Source organism: Falco peregrinus, chromosome 1, assembly GCF_023634155.1.
Source record: "Falco peregrinus isolate bFalPer1 chromosome 1, bFalPer1.pri, whole genome shotgun sequence".
NCBI classification, from domain to species: domain Eukaryota; kingdom Metazoa; phylum Chordata; class Aves; order Falconiformes; family Falconidae; genus Falco; species Falco peregrinus.
The window spans coordinates 129,868,882-129,882,562 of NC_073721.1; the positions used below are offsets into that span (position 1 = coordinate 129,868,882).

General features: G+C 42.3%; 1 protein-coding gene across 10 annotated transcripts in view; it reads left to right on the plus strand.

Annotated features, from left to right (window-relative positions):
- MYO9A (myosin IXA) overlaps positions 1-13,681 on the plus strand; it is a 184,219-nt gene that overhangs the window by 81,628 nt on the left and 88,910 nt on the right. For all 10 annotated transcript variants that reach the window (XM_055818976.1, XM_055818992.1, XM_055819003.1 and 7 more), the window contains one exon: positions 3,970-4,059. In XM_055818976.1, the coding sequence (XP_055674951.1) occupies positions 3,970-4,059 (90 nt within the window). The remainder of the gene's footprint in view (positions 1-3,969; positions 4,060-13,681) is intronic.

Below are 13,681 nucleotides of genomic sequence, written 5' to 3' on the forward strand. Positions count from 1 at the left end.
GGGGAATTTCCCTGCTGCAGCAGCTCGTGCAACAACACTGAACAACTATTCTTCCTCTCTATAGCGATATTTGCATCCCTATAAATGAAGCTAATATGCAAATTTTTTGAAGGCATGTGGGAGATGAGGATCTGTGATGGATTTGATTTTTCTTAGATATCAACAACCCCATCCAATATGTTTTCGGTTTATTAAAACATTTAGACCAGCTTTTGTTGAATAAGTAAGCTGCAATATAGGATTTTGGCCAGATTCTGCAGATCATAGTTTCATTTACAGTAAGACCCTGATTCCATTTTTTTTTTTCCAAGAATAGACATAGTGTGTGGATTATGTGAGGCTTTTGGCAGGTCTTTCATGGCCTTTGTTTAAACTTTGCTGAAATGCCGTGCCATAGTGTGATGGCGAGGCTGCCTGATGGATTGAGCAGATGTGGAGTCCTGTGCATGTGCTGCAAATGTCACGGGTCCTCTGCAGGAATTGTAGAGGGTTGTGTAAAACTGGGGAAAATACTTGTGTTTCTGGGAAAAAGTGGAAAGGCTCATTTGTGGATTTATTAACAAAATCAGTCTATTAGAAGTGATCTAGGGTCAGTTGACCTTGAGAGACTTTTTTTTTTTTCCCATTAGAAAAGCAGGAACGTTTTAATCGTGTGTATTTAGTAATACTGTAAATTATTCCCATGGATGGATTGTTAAAGAAGGCAAATTCTGTCTTTGCTCAGTGGAGCACTTTTATGTTCGGTTTTTAGGCTTAGGTAGCCAGCCTCAATGCAAATGAAGGTAAATCTAAGTTAACAAGTGTCCTAAATTAGTTTTTCCAGATCTCTTTTTGCATCGATGATGTTAGCTTTTGGAGCTAATGTCTATCTCTGTGGGAGATTTATGCGTTCAAGTTCTTTTTCTACTAAAAAATTGTCTTTAGCTTACCAGAGGGATCCTGCAGACATTGCACTTCTTGTGGTAAACATCTTGGAAAGTAATTGGGGAGCAAACGGAAGGTGGAAATTACAAGGCAGGCAGTGCTTGAATCCAGCCTTCCCTTCTGGATCCATTTTCCAGATAAAGTTTTGGGGATCATAGAATGGTAGAACGGGTTGGAAGGGACCTCTGAAGTTTATCTAGCCCAGCCCCCTGCAATGAGCAGGAACATCTTCATCGAATGCAAAGGTCTGAGCCAGAACTCAAGTCAGATAACTTTCTGGTTGTTTGAAAGAAAGTCTGAAGAAAAGGTTCAGATCATTTTTGAGAAGAACTGATAGAAATCTGAATTTATTTTCTGTTAGTCTACACCAGGCAGCTTTTGAATGAGCACTCAGCACTGTAATTCTTTTCTCAAATATGTGAGGAGAGACAAAAAGTGATGTTTTCTTGCTCTCAATTTGGAAATGGTTCGTTTTTCTTCAGCTGCTATAACATAATACCCCAGCATTACTGGAGAAGCAGTCTCCGCCTGCCTTGGCTGGAGCCCAGCCCTTGTGGGAGCCTGCTGGCTGGCTGCTCCCCACCACACACCGCTGACTTTTATGGCCATGGCAGTGTTGCTGGCCATTCTTCACTGGGTTTTAGAGCTCTAGTCATACAGCCCTCTCAGGGTTGGTTCAACTTGAATGTGGCAGTGAAGTCTTAAATCTGTATTTTGTCCCTGTAATCAAGATATGAACTCCTACAGGCCGTGTAGCTTTTTTTATAAGGGAAAGCAGGACTTGCCCTTTAGCACCAAAAAGCAAAAACCCATGAAATGTAAGATAGAAGTGTAACTCCCAGGGCACGAAAAAAAAAGTCATGTTCTCCTCTTTGCTAATCTGTTAGGATTCTTTTTGTGTCTATTTGTACATCCTATGCTTCTTCCTCCAGTAAGCATAATGCACTCAGAGTGGGGAAGTTGCAAGAGTCTCCATGCACCAGGTGTCCTTAGACATTGACATGCGCCAAGTTTATCTTTAGAAAGCTCCTATGGCTCCTCATTGGCATCAGGAGTCAGCCATCTTCAAGCTGTGTCCTTAAATGAAGATTAGGATAATTTGGCTGTACCTGTGGTGTTGGCTCTCAGAGGTGATGAAGCAATCAAGATCAAGCTCTGCTGGGTGGTAAATTGCAGGCAGAGACCCAGGGAGATGCAGGGATTACCTTCCCATCCTTGCCAAGTGTGTTTTTGTATGAGAAGCTGATTTGATGTGAGCCCTCCAGGTCAGCTCACAGCAGGTCTGGAGATGAAGGATGTACATCTGCAGGTCTTGTCCATCAAGAGTGCAGAGGGAGAAGGAAACCAGGGTAAAAGTTAGATGGGGATGGTGAAGGACAGCACGGGTAGTTGTTTAAAATGCCCATGTTTGCTGACAATTCTGAGACTTGGAAGTATTTATATTGTTTAGGAACATTACATTGGGCTGTTTTGATTAGTAACCATCTGATACCCCTCTGCCTTGTTGCCTTTGATAATTAAAAAAAGCCAGCTTGCAGGCTGAGGATTTGCAGCATCCCTGAAGTGGGAAAAGGATGGTGTAAAACTTGCAAGCTGTGCAGCTGAGGGAGGGAAGTTGATGGTCCCGCAGTTGCAAGCTGCTGGAAAAGTGTCCACATTTTGCCTGCAGAACTGAAATAAAAAAAAAAACCACAAAACTGTTTTGCTGAATGTAGAGGAACAGAAACCAAATGTGAAAACTTGCAGTGGATTTTCACATGAACCAGAAAAATTCCTCTCGAGCTTGAAAGGTAAATGCAGATCATGGGAACTGGGGGCTCTAGAATATTGCTGAGGACTAAAACGAACCTCAAGGTGTTGATGTTTGATTTCCAGTGACGTAGAACTTGCTAGTAGGTGAAGGTCATACACAAGTGACTATGTGTTTTGTACTTTCCACACCATGGCAACAAGTTCTTATTAGTGAGGGTTGCAGTAAAAAGTCAATTATATAAAATGCACTGGAGCTTATCAGGGAGACTCCCATGATGATATTTTTGGTACAAAGTAGTTTTTTGTACAGAACAGCATCATTATTGTGATGGTTTGTGAGATTTCATAAGTTCCACTGTGGTGTTTGCATTGCTCTTCATACTAATTACTGGATTAAACCAATGAGTCAAAGTACATAAACCACTAAGTTTCCAATCATCTGCATCAAACCGGAAACTGTTTCCCTCTAACTTATGTCCAAGTGTATTGTTGTCTATTCTGCTAGAGAGGGCATGCTTCTGAATTTCTCCAGGGAACATCAAAATAAGAGGGACCTGAAACTGGTTGGAAAAGAGGCTTTCTCCCATCAGTTTGTGGCATGTACTGCTTAATTTGTTGGCACTGGTAACCTACTTGCTGAAGCACCTGTGTTTACACAAATGATTTTTTTTTTTTTTTCCCCCCTGCTAACTGCTTTCTGTTGTGGCTGATCAGAGATTGTGGCCTTCCTGCCCCCTGGGAGCTGGTGTCTTTAGGGACTGGGTATCAGGTGTGAATAGCAGAGTAAATATCAGATGCTTTTCCAAAGGTTTCTTCCTCCTCCTAATTCCTCCCCACCCTGAAAAAACCCTGCTCTCAGATGTCTCTTAAAGGGATTACACTGTTTTGCTAATTTGTTGAGTAATTTTTAATGATGTCATCTTGACAACACTAGAAAGTTGACTTCTTTTGCCAACGAAAAGTGTGGGAGGGAGAAGCTGCACCAGGAACAAAGGAAACCAATGGGAAATTGCTCGAAATGTGATGACTGAATGGGGAAAATCAGATTCCCTTGAATACCGTGGTGTCTGATTTCTGATGCTGAATTTACGTGCTGAGTTGTCTCCTCCCAATGGCTAGCTTGTTCTTATGCATTGAACATTAACTCTGCAAGGGCTGGCAAAAATGTTTTAATTTTTTAAATCAAATTTATCTATTTTAAATTTGTGACAGTGTTTACACAATACAAATATAAAAATATATTTTAAAAATTTATTCTTGGAATAATCATTAACATCAAGATTTTTGTTCTAGGTGAAAGAAGAGATGCTGTTTGAGGCCCTGGTTACCAGAAAGACAGTGACAGTAGGAGAGAAGTTGATCTTGCCATACAAACTAGCCGAGGTCTGTACATGATGCCTATTATTAAAAAGGCAACGCTGGGGTTGGTTTTCAATGCTTTGAGATGTACATTCAGCTCCACTAGAGTTTCTTACCAGTTTTTATTTATTTACCTAAAAATAACATATGAGAAGGTAATGAGTATGAATGTAGGAAATGATTGACTTTACCTTCTGCACCATTCCTGGAGAGCAGGTTTTGGGCTTTATTCTGTGCTAGTCTTTAACTGTTTTAAATGTTGTTTAAATTTGAACTGGTTGTGTGAATGTTCTCCAAAGCAGAACTGTGCATTGCTGAGTATATATGGTACAAGTAGTAGTCTTCATATGTTCCTTAACTGTAGTATTGATTCATCCCACAGCAGAGCAGTGGCTTAAGACCAACAAAATTTTTGGTGGGGTTCTACGTGTCTGTTAGTCATGGATCTTGTGTGGGAGTAGCTTCTTAAGAGATTCCCATTAGCTTTTCTTCAGACATCTCACAACCTGGGTCCTTGCAGGAAGCTTTGGAGCAGTTACAGCCCCATCAGCCTCCCTCAGACCTGAGTGTAGTCTGCACCACTGCTAACCACGGGGCTGGCACTGCATGAAATGTTTTAACTTCTCTATTATGGTCTGTCTCAGGGTTACAATGTCAGCAAACATGTTTTTTTCTAAATATGTAGTTTCTTGGAATCTTGAGTTACATTCTGTGGCTGGTAAACAGAAACACCTCTTTTTTTTCTTCTAATATTCTCCAAAGTCTGTAAGCTCTGCTCTGCTGTGGTACTTGTTTTGGCTGTTTCTGCATCTAGTGTTCTCGTATCCCTCTGCCAGTTTACAAATGTTAGGCACCACATTGCACCACACTCGGTCCCCGGGTTCCCCTCGTCATGTGGTTGTATGAGAATCTGCACCATCTTGAGCAACGTCTCCGAGAGCAGTCTGTTGTGTCACAAATAAGTGAGCACAGGATGTGTTGTCGTGAGGGTCAGCTGTAGATAATTCAGTTCCTTTTTTCCAGGAAAAAAAGAATAATTCTCCCCTTTTGCAATTTTGTGTTTAAGCTCAGTAACTGTTAACTGAACTTTAATCTTTAAAAGTGAAATGTTGCCTTTGTGCAAGGCTTGAATCTCCTGTAACAAAGGGCACACAAATGCTCTTGCTGTGTCTTTGTGATGGGTGTATAATGGATGTGGTGTTTGTACTTTTTTCCTGCATCTTAGGCACAGGCTTGAGAAATTGGTAGAAAAGTTTAAAATGTAACTGTAACCGGCCTTCTGCTGGAGGTTACTTCCCAACAGCTGTGAAGATGGAACAATGTGCAGCGCTGGGCCTTCAGCCACCTTGCTGCAAGGCATGGCAGGCTGCATTAAACTGTTTCTTCTAATGTTTTAACCTGGGCCACCAGGTTTTGTATTGAAGCAGCTCACAACAGTCTTACCTAGATGCTCCTTGATTTCTGTTGAGATCAGAATCCCTCTTGCTGCCTAAACTGCCTGAGCATGAATTTCTCAAGTGCTTTGCAGAATGGTTTTGGTGATGTCTATGCTCACAAATCTCAGGTACTCACTTAGAAAGGTTTGTCACCAATAACTAGTACAAGACATGAAAGACGAAGGTCTAGTGATTGTGGTGACTGTGGGGTAAGACAAAGGAGCACAAGGCTCTGGTGGGAAAGGTTGATGTAATCTCCATGACAGAACCATTTTGTAAGCAGCTATGAACTGTATTAAGAAAAGATAGGCACCACCCATGTGTTTCATTCGCTGGCCTTACAACATTAGCATCCTGACCACCAAATTTTACCTGGCAATGGCTTCTCTCTGCTGGGAGGTTTGCTGCTGCTTGCTCATGCTCGATGTACTAGCGCAGAATTGGAGATGCTCTGACTGGAACCTCACCATAATAAGAGGTCTTCTCCTGGTCTTTGTCTGGCTGGGGCAGTAAGAGAGGTGACTTAGATCAGATCTGTCTGAATCAGGGAGGAAGAGTAAGGTTCATTTGACATTTTGGGACTTTACAGAGAATATCTGATAATCCCACTCATGACTAATTGGATTGTTGGCACTGTTGGGAACCAATGAGCTGGTTATTCTTCTTGTGTGTTTTACAAAAGAGCATTATAGTTGGCTCAAATGGGTGGAGTGATTGAGGTTTTGAGGATTTTCAGACATGACTGTCCCACCACAGTTCCTATAACTCAGAGGCAGCTGCCTTTTCTGATAAAGTGATGATGTATGTAGCAGGTACTTTATTTTTTGGATGCTGAATGTGTGATGTTTTTTGCATGGCTTGTTGATACACTGAAGGTTTCAGAGCAGTTTGTCTGGAAAAGACTACTGCAGTGGCTCTCAAAAAAGGATTGTAAAAATGTCATTTTGGCATGCGCTTGCTTTTTTATGCCATCAAGAAGAGCAGCTTGGATCTACCAAGTGCATTCCAAGGCTTTGAATGATTTTATACAGGCAGCCTGTACAGTGTAGCAGTTATAAAAGAAGAGCAACAACTCAGCAAAAGAAGGAATTCTAAGAAGTTTTATTTGGTTCTGAAATCTACTGTCTTGCCTGTGAGTGGAAATAGTACGTTATTGGGCTCTCTAGGTGAAATGGGATTAAATAGCCTTGGGCTATTCTACCTCCAGCATCACTGATGAGACTGCCCAGGACAGCGGGAGAGTTTGTTGTTGAGGAGACTGATCCTGATGGAGCCATTGGCTCTGTAGGTGAGCACTCACAGACCTGGGTTCCTTGGTTGTCTTCTATCTCTTCCTAAATTTTTAGTTACTAGCAAAGAGTTAGAAGTATGGTGCTTTAATTTGAAATAAACATTATTAAGTAAAAAGCCTTGAGAGATCTTACATTTGGGGTGGGTTCCTGAGCTTTGATGGAGGTTCCTATGTGCATCTGCTCCATACTAAAGACACATACTGTATTCAGCGTGGGTGGCTGGACATGCCCCTGGGGGTTCAGGCATTGTTTCACTTTCTCTGCTCTGCACAGGGGCTGTCATTTGCTGATCCCTTTCATCAGACAGTGTTGAAATACATGTGGATGACAACTCAACATAGGAATACTTTCCATGGAATGGCTAATGCTAATGTGATCATTCTGTGACCACAGCCTGGCTCCTGTGAGATCTGTAACCTCAGGGTCCCTGTGTGACAATTGTCACCCTCGCCTTAATAGTCTTGAATGGGCAGAGGAGATGTAGGTGGCCTGGAGTAATCTTTTCCTTCAGAGGCTGGGACACATTAGAGCTGAGATTGGACTTTATTATACCAAGTCAAGCCTTTTCTCTTCCATTTTCCCGAGCTGTAGTCCCACAAGCACATGGAGGGGACGCCTTTGTTGGATTTGCAGTGATGCTGCATTCCTCTCTGTCTGCATGCTTGCTCACTGCGTTGTTATTGTGTGATGATTAGAAACACTGTCCTGTGCTTTGGGACTTTTTTTTTTTCCAGCAGTGGTTTGAGCACTTGGCAACAATCAGGCTCTCTTCCTGGGTTTGTTCTGTTCATCTTTGCAGTAATTTATGTAAAACTAAATATTTCATTCTGGCACATTTTGATGCTTGTGTAAAAGGTACTGTAAAATGTCCTTGTGGAGACAACTGGTGAACGGACATCCATTAGCCTGAAGCCTACAGTGTCGAAGGTGACAACAGCAATTAACAACCATCTCCTCTCTGTTAATTCATATTGTGCTACTTACGACTTTTCTTGATGGCTTTGCCCCCATGAGTCATGTTGGGCTATGCCACAGCGAGTTGCATGCCGTTTTTTAGTTGGGCTTAAATTTTGGCTTTGCCAACTCTGTTTCTTTCAGTAAGTAAGGCTTCTTCAGTCTTGCCTGCATACAGCTGTTCTGCTGGATGACCTTGGAGGACCTAAATCAGGTTAATGCGTTAAAATGTTGTCTTGAAGTCCCACAAAGCAAAAGCACTGCCTCCTCTGTACCAGGAGTTGCCAGTACAGTCATCTTCAACCGAGCAAGTTCTCTTCAGCTGATAAAATTCTAAGTTCTTCCCAGCACATAGAGATTTTGGTTTACTTTATTTGGCCCAGGGGGGTACAAGACATGCAACGGCAGCATCTGCTTGAGCAGGGCCACAGCCAGCAGCAGATAAACTTGTGAACTGAGCTCCCATTTCAAGGTGTGATCGGTTGTTTCTTGGCGTGTAGTCAGTGCCTGTCCTCAGGGCATTACAAGGGTTATGGAATGAGCATGTGGTTCTTCAGGAAGACTCTGCAAAGTGTAATGTGCCATCAGATTTTTCTGATTGTTCAGTAAATTGTGTTGTATTGTTAAGAGGTTGTATCTGACCATGGCGTTAACATTCAAGTACATTCCTGCATTGCTGGAGCTACTGGTATTTCTGAAATGAAAAAGAGGCAGTCAAGGAGAGACCTGGCTTTGAAGGTAAAATTCAACACTGCTCTGTAATTGCAGCCTCTCCTTGCTGTGGCACTGATGGCAAACGTGGGCTTGATAGTAGACACCACGTATCTGCAGCCCTGCAGGGAGAGCTGCCCGTTGGCTCTCAGTCTGCATCTCCAGCACTTGTCGAAATTTAAATGAGTGAGGACACCACATCCATAAATAATGCTTATATTTACCTCTGGCAGCTGCCTCTTATCTTCAGAGCCACACTGGCTTGTCTGCCGCAGAGCTGCCTCCTGAAACCATTCACTTTTCCTTTTATAGTAGCTGGATGGTATTTTAATGTGGTGTTTGGAATGACTGCGTAATTTGGTCTAGTGCTAAGGTTTAGAAGCTTTACACTGTAGATAAACTTGGGGAAAAAAGGCTGCATGGACATGAAAGGCTGCAGTTGTGTTCGGAGGTCTGGGTTTGTTGTCCAAACCAGCTGCCTATGTCTTTATCAAGAATGAGATGGTGCATTAATGGAGCTAGCAGCAGTTAATGCATTTCCAGAGAAATCATGGTGTATCTGTGGAGGGTGAGGACAGCATTTAGTAACAGTGAGCTGGCCAAGTCCACTTCATTTAGCAAATCAAATGCGGTGGTAAGGACCCTTCGAAAAGACATTTGACTACGGGAGCAAGAGAGCCATCAGTGGTGTCTGGGATGATCAGAGTATTTGATTCAGGTCTGTCTTGAACGCTGGGATCTCTCTGCAGCCACAGTATTCTTCTTCCTAATAAGGTAAAATACAGCAGGCACACAGATGAAATGAGGGAAAAAGGATTTTAATGGCAACAGAATAATAACACAGGCTAGGGGTTGCTGTTGTCCTTCCCCAAGTGCCCCTCAACTCCAGACTCTAGCATTTTCTTCATATATTATTATGTGGATTTTTGCACTTCTCCTACTGACGTAGGGAAGTTTCATAAGCCACACTTCAGATATGTAAAAGAAAAAAAAACAACAACCAAACATGATAAATATTAAATGGCTTAGCTGATGTTTGATAGGAAACACACAGCCAATGCAGGAGCAGAGCACTTTAGTAAAATCTTTGTGGAGAACTTGGGAGTTGTTAAAAATTTTTATCTTGATCCTTCTTGTATAATCTGAGCATCATCTTAACCTGTGCAAGGCACTGCCCTTCTGGGCTGTGTCTGTCTTCCTGCTTCTATCTAAATAATTCAAAGAATTCAGTTTTTCCCCATTTCCGCTTACTGCAAGTCTCCAAGGCCATTAGTTGAAGCACGTACCTCTCTCGTATCCATTCAGCATCTTGGCTGGTGGTACCCACTCCCCCTTTGCATCACGCCAGAGGTGAGCCCTGTGTCTGAGCCCCTCAGCCGTCCCCACCATGTTTCCATCCTGTATGTTCTGTGTGTCAGGCTGGTGTCTGCCACCTGCTTCTCTGTTTTTCACCAGTCTCTGTACTCTCCCATGTTCTTCATCGAATGAGGAAAAACTCATTATCAAAGTAAATACATCTGTTAGTGAGTCCTCTTTTACACTGCTCCAGAAAATAGTTTTTTCCGTGATGTTTCCAATTAATTTAGTTCTGATGGTATTTCTTAAGTGAATGACTTTGCAAAAAGATGTCGGTTTAGCAGATTTTTGTAGCTTTCAGCCATTTGTGACCAAGGACATTTTATCCCTAAGGGTGGGTTAGTTAATTCATTCACACTTCCGGAAGAAACCTGATGTGAAATTGGCCAACAGAATGGAAATACAATATGTGAGAAAACTTCTTGGGCAACAAGTGACCTGATTCTTCCCTCCCTTTAATTTTGAAAGCTGTTAGGAGCTAGTTGTCTGATGTGATGTCACCATAAATATGACTTGTGTTTAATTTAATGTGTGTTCATAATTGTAACTGGAAAATGGTTGTCTTAAAAACCAGAGAACTGAAGGGGACTGGGTTGTATTCCCGGGGGGGGGGGGGGGGGGGGGGCCTGCAAGCAGATGTTGTGGAGCACAAAAAAAGAGGCATGTTATTTCCTGCCCCTATAGCACTCTTCTATCTTGTGACAGCAAGACTTGGAATGCAAACATTTTTTTAAGTCCCTCCGCACTGCCCTAAGTATCCCTAGTTCCTTGGGGTCTGCTAAAATTCTATGTAATGCCAAGATATTTTGAAAATTTTAATTTGAAAGGTTTTATAGGATGTAATGTGCCATCATACCTTTGCTTAAATGGCTATATGCTATTTAGCAAATGAGTGTTACAGGCAGGTGGTTATGTGGCCATGGCTGGACACAGTTGAACTGTTCCGTGATGGTGTGCAGAGCACTCAAATCGCAATTGAATCTGTGAAGCGCTTTTTGTTCTGCATAAATATGTGCAGCTATAGGTCCATGTGAAATCAGCTAATGATTAGTTAGAAAAGCATTTATGCAATTCAGGTTAGATTTGCTAACCAAAATATTCAGTCTCCTGAAAACCTGCTATGGCAGAAAAAAGCAGAGGGTAATGAGCATTGAACTGTGGTTTTAGTATGACAGTAAAGCAGGAGAAGACAGTCCAGGTCTTCTGTCTGCCTTTGCTGAGGGCTGGGCAGCCTCGCTTTGTCCTTTGTCTCAGATGTTCATCATCCCTGGGTCTGTTCTGGCTCAATTAACCAACCTAGAGAAAGTCCTTGGAGTGGAAGGAGAGTTGGGTTTGTGTCCTTTTGATAAGCTCAGTAGAAGTCTAGTAAACACCAGTATTGTGCTGTGTGGAGAACGGGGGAGAGGCGGAAACCCTTCTTGCCCAGGAGCGGTGGGGTAGGCACATGTCTCTGTTCCGGTGGCATGATGCCATGAGACTTTTTTTTTTCCATGTCATGAAGTGTCACTTCACCTTGACCTCCTTCACCTGGGATGAATTTCTTGCTGGTGAATAGAAGCCACTTGGCATGTTCATGAATAACTATCACAGGGTGGTTATTTTGGACAATAAACTGTGCTGCGTAAGTGGCTTAGGCTTGGAGAGAACATTTAATTTTTGGCATGGTAACAGTTAATTGGCAGAGACACAAGATGGAGAAGCCTTGTGGAGCAGACCTTAATGAGGGGAAAAAAGTACTTCATTACAGCAAAGAGTTGAGTGATGTTTCATTAGCTTATGTGCTAGTAGTGGTACTGTCTAATGCCTTTTTCAGACCATTATAAAAAGAAAAGGAATGGAGTTTCAGGGCCAAATGGCATAACATTACCTAAGATGTTTAAAAAACAAAAACAAACAAAAAAAACCCAAACCAAAAACCCAAAGGAAAAGATCATAGTTGTAACTAATCATGAGGATTTAACAGACTGAAAATCTTAAGAGGAGAAAAAGTAGGAGAGAAAATAATGAATAGCATGAAGAAAGTGGAATGAAAATTTTCAGTCCTGAAGTATGAGGACAGGGACACTTAATGGCATAGAAAGTAGCAAAACTGCTGGAAGCACCTACATATGCCAAACCCCATTAGCTTAGGAGACTCGTCACCACAGGTTATTAGCATCAGGAGCTTAGCAGGGCTCCTTTGAAGACCTGGTACGTTGATGAGTGTATTCAGAGTTAACAGATAAATATTAATAGAATAAAACTGAAACCCCACAAAGCTTTTAAGAGCCGAGCAAGCGTCTCTGCTTCAGGACATGAGGGCAACCTGTCAGTGTAGAACTTCAAAAGAAACTGTTTCATGGGATTAAGTTTCTCATTTTTCCCTTCAAAATGCAAGGACCAGCTGTGCTTGGTGACAGAATACAGATTAGATGAGACTAGTGGTTTTATCAGACTGGTGTCCTGCATGTGTTTCTTCATGGGATACAGCATCCTTCCTTTATTAGAAAGACTAGAGTCCATTGACGTTCGGTCTTTTTTTAACCTGTTTTCATTATGTTTTCATGTTATTATATGATTATATGCCCTAACTTTCCCACAAAGTAGTGCATGGGAGATGATGCTGAGATCTGGCTGAACAGAGCTCATGTCTCTGAGGATCTCCCAGACCTGCAGACCTTCTTGGCTGCCAACGTACACCTGAACACCTGGGGAACCCGTCACTCGTGTGCCAGAGCTGTTATGGTCATTCTGCTGCTCTGTGCCACCATGAAACTTCTTGTGTCTTAGCTGCATTCATGCTATTTATTTGGCACTAAAGTCTGGGAGAAAAGGAAGATGTTTGAATTTCAAGATTTCTGAGCAAAGTCCAAAATCGTGACTTTAAGAAGGCAAATGCTGATTTGCCATGGACTACTCTGCCCATAACGGACGTCCCCACCCCAGCTGCCCTTCCTATCATCAAATCCATTCTTGACTCTTTAAAGATTTCCTTTAATTGCGTCTCATTACTGAAAAGATGCTTTAATTTCACAGAGTCCCTTTTGTTGCTTAAGTTTAGGATAAATGCATGTGACAAGTTTCATAGGAATGGAAAAAGCCATTCCTGGGTTAGCAAGTCTGCTCTTCCCACATGGGATGTAGTTTTGGTACAGTTGCTTGGAATATGGGCTTTTTCTATATAATGCCAATCTGAATAAATTTAGTTTGATTTCTTCTCAGCTTAAGGCTGTTCTTCAGTACCTGGAGGAGGAGGAGGCATAGAAGCTCCATGGCTGGACAGGTTCTGTTGCACAGACTTTGCTTCTACGGCTATAACAGCCAAGTTGTGACGAGAAATAATTTCTCTTTGAGGAAGCTTGCCAAAACCCCAGCCTGTAGTGAAGATGATGATACACTGGCAGAACAAGTTTTTCTACAATAGTGTCTTCTGCTTGGGAAGGGCCCATGGAAAGGCAGGATTTGGCTTGTAAAAGGTCGAGTGCTATTTGTGGTGATGTGTTGGACTTCACGGTAGAGTGCTGGTACGTTGTGCCTGTAAAGTGGTGATCAAATTTCCCTAAGCGTAGCCTACAGGTTCCTCCTCAGGTCAGGTCACACATCTACTTCTTGTGCCACTGAGTGACCTATTCATTTATTTCCGTACCAGTTTCAATGTGAAAACGTGGATTGAGTGGGATCTCGGTCCATGCTTTTGATAGGACAGACTCTGGATGAACATAGTGAAGGAAAACACATTTTTGTTTGGGGAAAAAAAAAGTGTTTGAAACCTTTGCCATCAGCAAATTTGGCTGCCTGGTGACTGATGGTCTGCAGCTGTTTATGGTGGCCTCGTGACCATGTGATGTGAGCACCTTTCAGGGCGCGTGATTGATGTGTCCCTTCTCTCACCCTTCCCTTCACAGGGAGAACCGAGAG